We start from the raw sequence: 12,938 nt of genomic DNA, 5'->3' as shown, positions 1-12,938 counted from the left end.
GCTAAAAGTATTCATATAGTATCTGAACCCAGGTCTGGCACAATCACACACTAACCCTCCGTTGCGCTCGTTGAGCTTCTCCATGTACTGTGCCAGCACATCCACCACCTCACTTTCGGCCAGCTGCAGGTTCCCAGACACGTTGCAGCGCAGGTCATTCCAGTCGGAGCGCAGCAGCTCAAAGTCCATGGGGTTGACTGAAAACGTTCTCTGCCAGTTGATGCTCTCCTATTTATTCATAATTATGTTTATTTGACAGTTTGTACACTTAAAATATACATGTTTTATGCATTGTACCAGATATAGGTAAACAGCAAATTGTTTTCAACAAATTGTCGTTAAGCATGAGCTCCAGGCCCTGGGCAAATGAACAATAAAATCATTCAACATTAGAGCCTGAGCGATAGGCTATGGGATTTTTGTGTCTGACTCCAATTTTTTGGAAGGCGAAATACACTGATTCCTACATGTACTGTCTGCTGATATGTTTTTTTTTTTTAGACATGGGATGAAATGTACATGTGTTCTGCACAAATTGAATTTCAAATGAAAAACAGCTCTACAAAGATACTTTGAATGCTGATTTCTTACATTTGAAAAATATACATTATTACAATGAACTGCTTAGATTAGCATGACGTGTTGTTTATTGTAGGGAAGAGTGGGGTAAATTGAGCCTTGTTTCGAGGAAACCATACACAAAATGAATCATGTGACCAAATATTTAGAAAGAGGTCATCATGGAGTCTGAAGGAAGAGACCACATGGGAAAAGTGGTAAGCAAGTTAGGTCCCCCAATTTTTTTTCACAACGTCAAATGAATTTATTGTGTTATAGGTTTCATGATGCTTGTATCTAAACCAAAGTAGGTCGTTTTAAGATTGTGTTGTACATCAGTTGGGGTCTCTATAAGCTACAATATGAGGTCCTAAACCTAGCATGAAAATGCATCCTTGTAGTTGTGTGGGCTAATATAGTCATAATGTTTGCCTTGGGGTAGGTTGAGCCCATGGCCATGGGGTAAGCTGAGCCACACCCCATACAAAGTATGATTAAATCTTGTCAGTTTTATGCATGCATAGTATTTTTGCAATGTGTCATGGATATGAACTCAAGATAGTGAATTTTTATTGTTACAGAGCAGATATCACCATGCCCCGTGTTTACAAACGTAAAACAAGCAGGAGTCTAGCCCCCCTTGAGGTTCTTGAGAGAGCAGTCAAGGAAGTGAGAGAAGGGTAGAAGTCCATTTGAACAGCAGCAAAGGGATGAAAACAATTGACTGAATGACACTGAAGAGGTACATTAACAAAAAATTAAACAAACATGTACCTGCATGAAAGAGAGGCTATGATAGATGGGCAGAGGCACACAAGGTCTTATCTGACGACATGGAGTCTGAGCTTGATAAACATATCAAGAATCTCACGGAGCAGTTTCACGGCCCACGAATTGGCACGTCGAAACAACAACCCTGTCCCAGACAAGCGGTCAAGAAATGGAAGGGTAAGTGATATTGAACATAGAGCTCTATATCGGAATGTAGGCATACATTTAAATATACAATATACTACACCCAATATACCACACCCTTATTCCATAAACTAAACACAGCACCATCACCTCCTGTCACAGGATACCATCACCAACTTAGCCCAAGGCAGTTCAACTTACACTGTCCCTATGCTCAACTTACCCCATACCCAGGGTAAATTATACCAAGAGACCACTTTTTTTGGAGAAGCAGATTATTTCCAGGGATACACAACATCCTGAAATATATGTTGATATATTTGTTAGAAAGAATTCTACATTTCCCTTGAGGGGTGGATTAGCCATCTGGCAATTCTGGCAAATGCCAGATGGGCTGGACAGTTTTTTAGTTGGGTGGACTTGTCGAAATTGACACACGCACACACAATTTTTTTTATACAAATACAAATGGTGACATGGCCAGCAGCCCATGGGCCTGTTAAGATTTTTGTGCAATTTCTCTGTTATAATAATCTATAATGGCTGATCAGTGGGCAACGGCCGCCCCCCTACCAAGATGGGCTTGCTTATAGGCTGAGCTGAGGTCACACAAACTCACATTCAAAGTCAAACGTGGCATCAGCAAAAGAGACCTGCTCCAACTCTGTCATCAGTTAAACAGCCAAGATCATGGATCGTAAAAAATGGAAAGGGTGCCTATAAATGTAGAATAAGCACATTCTACATCGTTACCTCAATCAAAGCACTCTATTATTTGGCCTCTAAAACCATGTTTTGGTCAAATAGTAAAGTGCATTATCCTCATGATTCCGTTCATGAAAGTATGTGCCCCTGTGCCTGTTTCGCTGGGGTCTGCTACTGTAATGAACAAGTCACTCTCCTCTTCCCCATCCACTCGAAAAATGTGTTCTGAACGTATAACATTTTAAGATGCAATTGCTGGAAAAAAAACAGCTTTGGAAGCTTCATCCCTTTGTCCCTGTCGAAGAGACGAGGGCCTCGTCTTTCTGTATGTATAATTTGTATTTCTCAACTCTCAATATTCAGCTCAATAGCAACTATTTTACAACCGCTAAGTGCGCACCAGCCATTGCGAGAGCATAGGCATATAGGTCTACTCCTGAATGCTGATTGGGGACCCTAAAGATTTTGCATAAAATGACAGACCCAAATCTATACATATTTGAAAGGAAACTTTGAAGTTTGTGGAAATGTTAAATTAATGTAGGAGAATATAACACATTAGATCTGGTAAAAGATAATTCAAAGATAAAACATGCATTTTTTTTGTACCATCATCTTTGAAATGTAAGAGAAAGGAAATAATGTATTATTCCACCCAAGGCGCAATTTAGATTTTGAACACTAGATGGCAGCAGTGTATGTGCAACGTTTTAGACTGATCCAATGAACCATTGCATTTCTGTTCAAAACTTTGTATCAAGACTGCCCAAATGTGCCTAATTGGTTTATTAATACATTTTCAAGTTCATAACTGTGCACTTTCCTCCAACAATAGCATGGTATTCTTTCACTGTAATAGCTACTGAAAATTGGACAGTGCAGATAGAATAACAAGAATTTAAGCTTTCTGCCAATATCAGATATGTCTATGTCCTGGGAAATGTTCTTGTTACTTACAACCTCATGCTAATCACATTAGCCTACGCTAGCTCAACCATCCCGCGGGGGACCCGCACATCCTGTTGAGGCGCATTCCAGCCGGTGTCTATTCCACAAGTTACCACCAGCTAAATCTATGACATTAAAATGACTATTTACTATGTTCCATCTGACTGCTCAATTCACTGTTTCTTTAGCCCAGGCAGGGATGTTATAAACTTGATCTCCACTAGAAAAAGCATCTAGACATTATCTCACATTTCTTTTAGACTAACATTTAGTTTTCAACAGCGGAGATTTGTATAAACCTTACTGTCTGTCTCTCCGACATTTGAAACATCGTTTCAATATTCAAATTCGATCTCTAACTGTCCCATAGTAATGAACCGTGTAAGGGATCGGGAGTCGGGACGAGACAGACAGGCAGGCAGCGTTTCTCAGCCAGTCGAAATCATGAATCAGCTTGCATCATTTTTCTGGATGTACACAAAGAAATATCAATTGAAAAAAGGTCAAACTAAACGAAATGCAGCTAGTTTGCAGTCTTTCCAGCTTCAGTTGGAAGTTATTGTGTTAGCTTGGTTGTTGGCTTGCTCCCCTGAACAACAGTGTCCTAATGAGAGAGCACATTTTCTATGCCAGGTGAAATCGCACCTCATCAGCTCATTGTTATGGATGTATCCAAATAAATGTCACTAGAAAACAGCTTAAACAAATGCAGCTACTGTTATTCTGTCTGCACTGTTTGACGTGACTGTAAGTTAGCTGTAGTTGGCTCGTTAGCAAGCAAGTGATAAGAACATTGCCAGCCAGTATGGCAATGGAACATTTAGATCGAACGACTGGCAACCAAACCAATAGAACGAATGACCAGCTGGCTTGGGTAGCAACTGTCGATTTGTTTCGGGACTACAGCTTGTGGAAGGATGAAATAGTATGAATAAATTCATAAAAATTATGTTTTTAATGAAAATATGTCAATCATTATTTGAATATGTTGGTAACCCGTTGCATAACAGTGATAATGCCCTCGAAGATGGTGTTTGGGCCTAACACCCGTGCCAATATATCCTCCAAAAACTCTAAACACTACCTATGATATTAGTTTGTACACATAAAGATGTATGTAATTCATTTCTACTGAACCAAAAAAATCAGTAAAGGAGTCCTATTTTGACAGTAAAATATAGCAACTATAGTCTTAATTGTCAACCCAAAATTAATGACAATCACTGGATTAGGTTGCACAAAATCTTGAATAATACCTTCCTGCTTAGACGTGTAAGATAAAAAATATATATATATTGAATACCTCCGTAGTCTATTTATTACATTCTTAATAAAGCACTATGAAGTACTTTATTTGGCCAGGGGCTGGTGCTACCAACTGTAAAACTTAGTGGGACCAGGGACACCAAGGGAAAATGTCTGGAGCCCTGTAATAGTAATTAACACTTAGCGTATGACAGGCACTAATTTGCATTATAAACTGGATGGTTCAAGCCCTGAATGCTGATTGGCTGACAGCTGTGGTATATCAGACCATATACTGAACCACAGGTATAGCAAAATGTATTTTTACTGCTCTAATTACATTGGTAACCAGTTTATAACAGCAATAAGGCACCTCAGGGGTTTGTGGTATATGGCCAATATACCATTGCTGTATCCAGGCCCTCCACGTTGCACCGTGCATAAGAACAGTCCTTAGCCGTGTTATATTGTCCATATAACACACCTCCTCGGGTCTTATTGCTTAAATATAGTCTAAGTCATTTGCTTTTATAATGCACAGGCAGGCAGACAGACAGACAACTAGAAGAAGCACAGTGACAGCAGAGAAGATGCAGAGACAGACAGCACAAAAGGGAGGCAAAAAAAATGTCAAGAGCAGAGCCACAGTTACAGTGGTTGGTTGTATCTCCAGTGGTGTTTTTACATATTGTATTTGTTTTAACGAAGTGGCTGCGGATCCAACTTTTCAGGATCTTTAGTATAATATTACTGTAAGACAAAAACACCACCTAATTTTTCTCGTGGCCAAAACTCAACAGCGCGCGCCACCAGGCAAAATACACAGGTAGGCTATGCTACAGTTAGTTAACACCATCTGCTCTAAAATTCACTCTGCACATCAGTCAAAAAACAAGACTGTAGGCTACTTCGAAACAACACTGTATAACTCAAGATCTAAATGCATATCCCCATGAAACTGATTGAGATGAAATGGTTGATGGGTAAAACTTGAGGAATTATCATTCACGATTGAATGCGGTGGTGTTTTTGTCTTACAGTAAGTAACATTATGATATATTTAGTTCTGTTATGTAGAATACTGTGATTATTATGTGAGATCTTGCAGACATTGATTCAACATGATCCAACTTTATTAAAATGAGCACCATTCGCCTGAGCAGCCTGTTATCTGTGCGTAAAAGTCCCGAAAAAGTCTGATATGCAGCCACAACCTTGTTTTAAACATGAGCTGGTTAAAAAAAGAAGAGGATAACCATGTCTCGCCAGTCACTTGTACCAAAATGGTTAAGAAACGCTATACTGTATTGCCAATGTTATGTGTCAGCCCTACTGCCTGTGTCTATGTAGGGTGTGTGTGTAGGGTCAGGGTGTAGGATTTATGTGTGGGGATGGGGTGTGTGCGTATGGTGAGTGGGGGAGGCGGTGACTTGGCGGCGCATGCAGTGATGTGGGCTGGTATGGATAAAATGCCAGGGCTGAATTCTTGTCCCGGTCTGAATGTAAAAAAATTAATGTAAAAAATGACTCAACATACCCTAGTCTCCTCTATGTAAATATTATCGGTGGTTTAAAGACCAATCCGATATGTTGGTAAAAGGTCAATATCAACCGATATATCGGTCTGGCTCAATTCAATACAATTAGAAGCAGTTAAATCACAACGAACCTCAGCCCAGCCTGGACGCGCCTCTTCAGCCTCGTAACTGTAGTCGGACACCCCACCCTCCTCTGGTTCTGGTTCTGGGTCGGGTTCTGGGTCAGCGTTCGAGCGGATTGGGTCAGGGTCTGGGTCGGGTTCTGAGGGTTCTTGGTCTGGGTCGGGTTGTTTTTGCTGTGACTCAGTGATCTCAGAGGTTTTGAGGTACGAGGTGACCCTGGTTTCTAGCCTGCTTTCAACCCTGCTCTCGATAGTTTGGGCATTCTCCAAAGAGTTGGGGGGAGTGGGTGAATGAGGTGGCGGGGGCTGGAGGTGCTGGGGCAATTGGGTGCCTCTTTTACTGGGTAAGGTGGCGTCTGCAGTAGCCTCTCTTTCTGGGGGTGTGTGGTGCTCCCTTCCCCCTCCTCTAACTCTCCTCCTCTCTCTGTCTCGGAGCCTCACTACCGCCACCCTGCTGGCTGCCTGGTGAACTGTGCCTTGTCTGCTAACACTAGCATTAGTGCCACGTGGGGGAACTTTGCCGTCTCTTAGAGGGGGTTTGGGCCAGAGTTGGGGGGCAGTGACGAGCCCCCTGCTCCCCACTCCCCCTCCCCCCCTGGATCGAGTGCTCTGGAGGTTGACCAGTCTGGTGGTCTTTCCACTCTGGTACAGAAACACCCCAGGAAAGACTTCTCTCGGGTGACGTGATCCCGGACCCCTTACCCTCTCCCTCTCCGCCCTCCTCTCCTCCTTCTCTCGCTCCCTTTCTTTGACCGGCCGCGGCCTGGTGATGTAGATCTTGTTCTCATCCTTCTTTTCCCTATTGTTGTTGTTGCCGGTGGCGGCGTTTTTGTCATTACCATGGTTACGGGCGGCGTTATTATGGAGATGGGCGTTGGCGGCGTTGTTGCCTGGGGAGGAGTTACTAAGGATCTGCTTGGCGCGGCTGGCGAGGGCCGAGAGAGAGGTCTTCTGAGGGAAGAGCAGGGACGACTTGCTCAGTTTGGGAGGGGTCTCCTCTCCTGCACCCCCTCCTCCTCCTCCCTTCCTGCCCGGCCCCCCTGGTCCTAGCTCAGAGGGACCCGTCCTGATCCAGGAGAGGGAGCGACCGTGGACCACGTTGTCCGACTGCGGGCGCAGCTCCTCGCTCTCCGCCTCGGGCCTCTCTAGAAGTCCCCTCCTGGAGGTCTGCCCCCCTCTTCTCCTCGGCCCGTCCTTGTCCCACTCTCTGTCTGTCTGTCCATCGCTCTTGAGGAAGTGTTTTTTCTCTCTATGGACCACAATGCTGTTCTCCTCCTCCCCTTCTCTTTCTCCAAGGGTGGGTCTGGAGGTGTGGATGGATAGGCTGGGGTGAGAGGTCCTCTTAGTTGATAGGCTAGGCGGAGCGGTCCTATTTGGTGATTGGGTACCTACGATCTCGGCCTCATCTTCCGGGTCCACCCCTTCCTCCTCTTCCGGGAAATCTGTGGCAACAGAGAAAGTTATAGTTAAAGGGTGTGTATGTGTGTTGTGTGTGTATATGTGTGTCTGTGTGTCAGTGGGTGTGTGTACTTACCATCTGGGTTAGGGAAGAAGAAGGGTCTATCATCGTCCTCCTCGTCTATCTTCATGTACTTGTAGAAGCCAAACCTGTCAGAGAGCGAGCACGAGAGAGAGCGAGAGAGACAGTTAGCACACACATATACACAGCTGTCTAACAATACCCCAACTAAGTGTTTCTCTTTCTCTCTTCTTTCTTTCTATTTTATATATTTTTATGTTTGTATTTCTCCATCTATGATTTTGAGAGTGTTTACATTTCTCCATCTTCATCCTTCCAAACCAAGTGGCAGAGTAGGCATATTGCTCTGCTCTGCTTCCATCTGTGAATTACAATATAATAATCAACTGTATGTGGAAAATAGTCAATAGAACTTACTTCTCCAAGTATATGGGTGACTCCCTGTAGAAACACTTGTTCTCTCTCTCCATGTGAGTCAGACGTGTAAAGTCATTGGGATAAATGAAGGACAGGTACACCTGAGGGAGAGACAAACAGGGACAAGTCAGTGAATAAAGACAGAACTAATAGATACAGTGCTAATAACATGTATGGATAAATACTGATCAAGTGCAGGATCCTGTTCGTTAAGGCAAAGGTTTTGCAAAGGAAAAGGAAAGTCCAGGGTAGTCCCTTACTGTTTCAGTCTGTTTTTATCCGTTTGGTGCCTAATGAATATGACCCTGGTATTCCTTCCTCAAAAAATATGATATTTATCTGTTAATAATATTTTGGTGTAATAACACACTTTGACCAAAAGATAACCCTTGGGGTTTGTTCAGAGCTGTCTTCAATACAGCAGAGGAAGAAGATAAGCTTTAAATGCCCACACCAGTAGATATCCATTTTTTCGAGCTGAAAGATGATGGCCAGAGCTTACCCATGAATTTGCACAACAATGTAAGTCAATAAGTCATAGTCTTTGTCAAAGTATGATACATTTGGGCATAAAGTGACAATACCAAACTGCCCGCTTCGTGAAAATCTGTGCCAATAAGGTGTCTTTCCCTCTGAAATGACGTGGAAATTATTTTTCATCTATGTTTCAGGGCTGGGTTTTATTTGAATGGTAGCACCCACCAGCATGGCATTGTTTATGAATCAGAAACACCTGCAGCGTTTGAGAGTCGCGACTGAGCAGAGCAATATAATAGATCATCTTTGGCTATTGCAAACATGGTGGCTAAATGAAGATAGTTTACTCAGGCCTTTTACCATTTACCAAATGGTCAGTTCCGGTGTACTTAATGCCTTTTGGTCCTAGACTTGACACTCCGGCGAATCTCTCAAGCTCTGTCAGGTTGGATGGGGAGCGTCACTGCACAGCTATTTTCAGGTCTCTCCAGAAATGTTCAATCGGGTTCAAGTCCGGGCTCTGGCTGCGCCACTCAAGGACATTCAGAGAATTGTCCCGAAGCAACTCCTGTGTTGTCTTGGCTGTGTGCTTATGGTCTTTGTCCTATTGGAAGGTGAACCTTCACCCCAGTCTGAGGTCCTGAGCATCTCGATTCTAACTAGTCTCCAAGTCCCTGTCGCTGAAAAACATTCCTACAGCATGACGCTGCCACCACCATACTTCACCGTAGGGATGGTGCCAGGTTTCCTCCAGATGTGGAATGCCAAAGAGTTCAACCTTGGTTTCATCAGACCAGAGAATCTTGTTTTTCATGGTCTGAGAGTTCTTTATGTCATGTGCCTTTTACTCAGGAGTGGCTTCCGTCTGGCCACTCTACCATAAAGACCTGATTGGTGGAGTGCTGCAGTGATGGTTGTCCTTCTGGAAGGTTCTCCCATCTTCACAGAGGAACTCTGGAGCTCTGTCAGTGACCATCGGGATCTTTGTCACCTCCCTGACCAAGGCCCTTCTCCCCCGATTGCTCAGTTTGGCCGGGCAGCCAGCTCTAGGAAGAGTCTTGGTGTTTCCAAACTTCTTCCATTTAAGAATGATGGACTGAGTTCTTGGGGACCTTCAATGCTGCAGAAATATTTTGGTACCTTTCCCCAGATCTTGTGCCTCGACACAATCCTGTCTCGGAGCTCTACGGACAATTCCTTTGACCTCATGGCTTGGTTTTCGTTCTGACATGCGCTGTCAACTGTGTGACCAAATATAGACAGGCGTGTGCCTTTCCAAATCATGTTCAATCAATTTAATTTACCACATCTCAAGGATAATCAATGGAAACAGGATGCACCTGAACTCAATTTCGAGTTTCATAGCAAAGGTTTGCATACTTATGTAAATAAGGTATTTCTGTTTGGTGTGTCTCCCCCACAGATGTGAAATGTGTTACAGGGAAGGCTCAGGCTTAAATGCCTGTTGCCATTTAGGGAATTTTAAACAGTGGGGAATGTGCTAAGTGAATATTGAGTTTGTTTTTTAGGGTCATGTTTTGTAATTTAGTCTTTTTTTGAGTTTTGTATTGATGTGTGTTTTGTATTGTGTAGGGCTCATATGAAAAAGAGACTTGGTCTCATTATGACAACCTGTTAAAATATATATTTATTTTTTATTTTTATTTAACCAGGTAGGCTAGTTGAGAACAAGTTCTCATTTTCAACTGCGACCTGGACAAGATAAAGCAAAGCAGTGCAACAAAAAACAACAACATAGAGTTACACATGGGATAAACAAAAGTACAGTCAATAACACAATAGAAAAATCTATACACAGTGTGTGAAAATGGAGTAAGGATGTAAGGCAATAAATAGGCCATAGTAGCGAAGTAATTACAATTTAGCAAATGAACACTGGAGTGATAGATGTGCAGATGATGATGTGCAAGTGGAAATACTGGTGTGCCAAAGAGCAAAAAAGTAAATAAAAACAATTTTGGGATGAGGTAGGTAGTTGGATGGGCTATTTCCAGATGAGCTATGTACAGCTGCAGTGATAGAAAAGCTGCTCATATAGCTGATGCTTAAACTTAGTGAGGGAAATATGTCTCCAGCTTCAACGATTTTTGCAATTCGTTCCAGTCATTGGCAGCAGAGAACTGGAAGGAAAAGCGGCCAAAGCAGGTGCTGGCTTTGGGGATGACCAGTGAGATATACCTGCTGGAGCGCGTGCTACGGGTGGATGATGTTATGGTGACCAGTGAGCTGAGATAAGGTGGAGCTTTACCTAGCAAAGACTTATAGATGACCTGGAGCCAGTGGGTCTGGTGACGGATATGTAGCGAGGGCCAGCCAATGAGAGCATACAGGTTGCAGTGGTGGGTGGTATATGGGGCTTTGGTGATGAAACGGATGGCACTGTGATAGACTGCATCCAATTTTGAGTTTTGGACGCTCTTTTGTAAATGACATCACCGAAGTCAAGGATCGGTAGGATAGTCAGTTCTACGAGGGTATGTTTGGCAGCATGAGTGAAGGATGCTTTGTTGCGAAATAGGAAGCTGATTAAGCTAGATTTAATTTTGGATTGGAGATGCTTAATATGAGTCTGGAAGGAGACTTTACAGTCTAACCAGACACCTAGGTATTTGTAGTTGTCCACATATTCTAAGTCAGAACCGTCCAGAGTAGTGATGCTAGTCGGGCAGGTGGGTGTGGGCAGCGATCGGTTGAAGAGCATGCATTTCGTTTTACTAGTGTTTAAGAGCAATTGGAGGCCACGGAATGAGTGTTGTATGGCATTGAAGCTCGTTTGGAGGTTTGTTAACCTGTTGGGTCTAGGGGGCAGCATTTGCACGTCTGGATAAAAAAAAATGTACCCGATTTAATCTGGTTACTAATCCTACCCAGTAACTAGAATATGCATATACTTATTATATATGGATAGAAAACACTCTAAAGTTTCCAAAACTGTTTGAATGGTGTCTGTGAGTATAACAGAACTCATTTGGCAGGCAAAACCCTGAGACATTTTCTGACAGGAAGTGGATACCTGATGTGTTGTATTGACTTTAAAGCTATCCCATTGAAAGACACAGGGGTTTAGGAATATTTTGGCACTTCCTATTGCTTCCACTAGATGTCACCAGCCTTTACAAAGTGTTTTGAGTCTTCTGGAGGGAGATCTGACCGAACAAGAGCCATGGAACGGTGATGTCCCATTAGACACCTGGCGCGCTACTTCATGTTGGGTACCCTCGTTCCAATACGTTATAAAAGGCTATGCATTCGTCCACCTTGAATATTATTCATGTTCTGGTTAAAAAAGGCCCTAATGATTTATGCTATACAACGTTTGACATGTTTGAACGAACGGAAATATATTTTTTCCCCTCGTTCATGACGAGAAGTCCGGCTGGCTTACATCATGTGCTAACGAGACGGAGATTTTTGGACATAAATGATGAGCTTTTTTGAACAAAACTACATTCGTTATGGACCTGTGATACCTGGAAGTGACATCTGATGAAGAGAATCAAAGGTAATGGATTATTTACATAGTATTTTCGATTTTAGATCTCCCCAACATGACGTCTAGTCTGTATCGCAACGCGTATTTTTCTGGGCACAGTGCTCAGATTATTGCAAAGTGTGATTTCCCAGTAAGGTTATTTTTAAATCTGGCAAGTTGATTGCGTTCAAAAGATGTAAATCTATAATTCTTTAAATGACAATATAATATTTTAACAATGTTTTCTAATTTTAATTATTTAATTTCTGACGCTGACTTGACTGCCGGTTATTGGAGGGAAACGATTTCCTCAACATCAATGCCATAGTAAAACGCTGTTTTTGTATATAAATATGAACTTGATAGAACTAAAAATGCATGCATTGTCTAACATAATGTCCTAGGAGTGTCATCTGATGGAGATTGTAAAAGGTTAGTGTATCATTTTAGCTGGTTTTATGGTTTTGGTGACCCTGTCTTTGACTTGACAAAACATTACACACAACTCTTGTAAATGTACTGTCCTAACATACTCTAAATTTATGCTTTCGCCGTAAAACCTTTTTGAAATCGTAAAACGTGGTTAGATTAAGGAGATGTTTATCTTTCAAATGGTGTAACATAGTTGTATTTTTGAAAAATTTGAATTTTGACATTTATTTGGATTCAAATTTGCCGCTCTTGAAATGCACCTGCTGTTGATGGAGTGCACCACAGGTGGCACGCTAGCGTCCCACCTAGCCCCAAGAGGTTAACACAATGTCAAAAGTAGGCCCAGAAGTATACAGAATGGTGTCGTCTGCGTAGAGGTGGATCAAGGAATCACCCACAGCAAGAGCGACATCATTGATATATACAGAGAAAAGAGTCGGCCCGAGAATTGAATCCTGTGGTACCGCATAGAGACTGCCAGAGGTCCGGACAACAGGCCTTCCAATTTGACACACTGAACTCTATCTGAGAAGTAGTTGGTGAACCAGGCGAGGCAGTCATTTGAGAAACCAAGGCTGTTGAGTCTGCCGTTAAGAATACGGTGATTG

At 42.6% G+C, this 12,938-nt stretch overlaps 1 protein-coding gene across 1 annotated transcript in view; it reads right to left on the bottom strand.

Moving 5' to 3' along the window:
- Positions 1–12,938, bottom strand: part of b4galnt4a (beta-1,4-N-acetyl-galactosaminyl transferase 4a) — a 497,908-nt gene that overhangs the window by 10,055 nt on the left and 474,915 nt on the right. Inside the window, exons 12-15 of the mRNA XM_014123877.2 lie at positions 7,929–8,029; positions 7,566–7,639; positions 6,041–7,473; positions 56–228 (exon numbers count right to left, since the gene is read on the bottom strand). Coding sequence (XP_013979352.2) covers positions 56–228; positions 6,041–7,473; positions 7,566–7,639; positions 7,929–8,029 — 1,781 coding nt within the window. The remainder of the gene's footprint in view (positions 1–55; positions 229–6,040; positions 7,474–7,565; positions 7,640–7,928; positions 8,030–12,938) is intronic.

Source organism: Salmo salar, chromosome ssa10 (assembly GCF_905237065.1).
Source record: "Salmo salar chromosome ssa10, Ssal_v3.1, whole genome shotgun sequence".
Lineage (NCBI taxonomy): Eukaryota > Metazoa > Chordata > Actinopteri > Salmoniformes > Salmonidae > Salmo > Salmo salar.
This window is presented reverse-complemented; position numbering and strand designations above follow the sequence as displayed.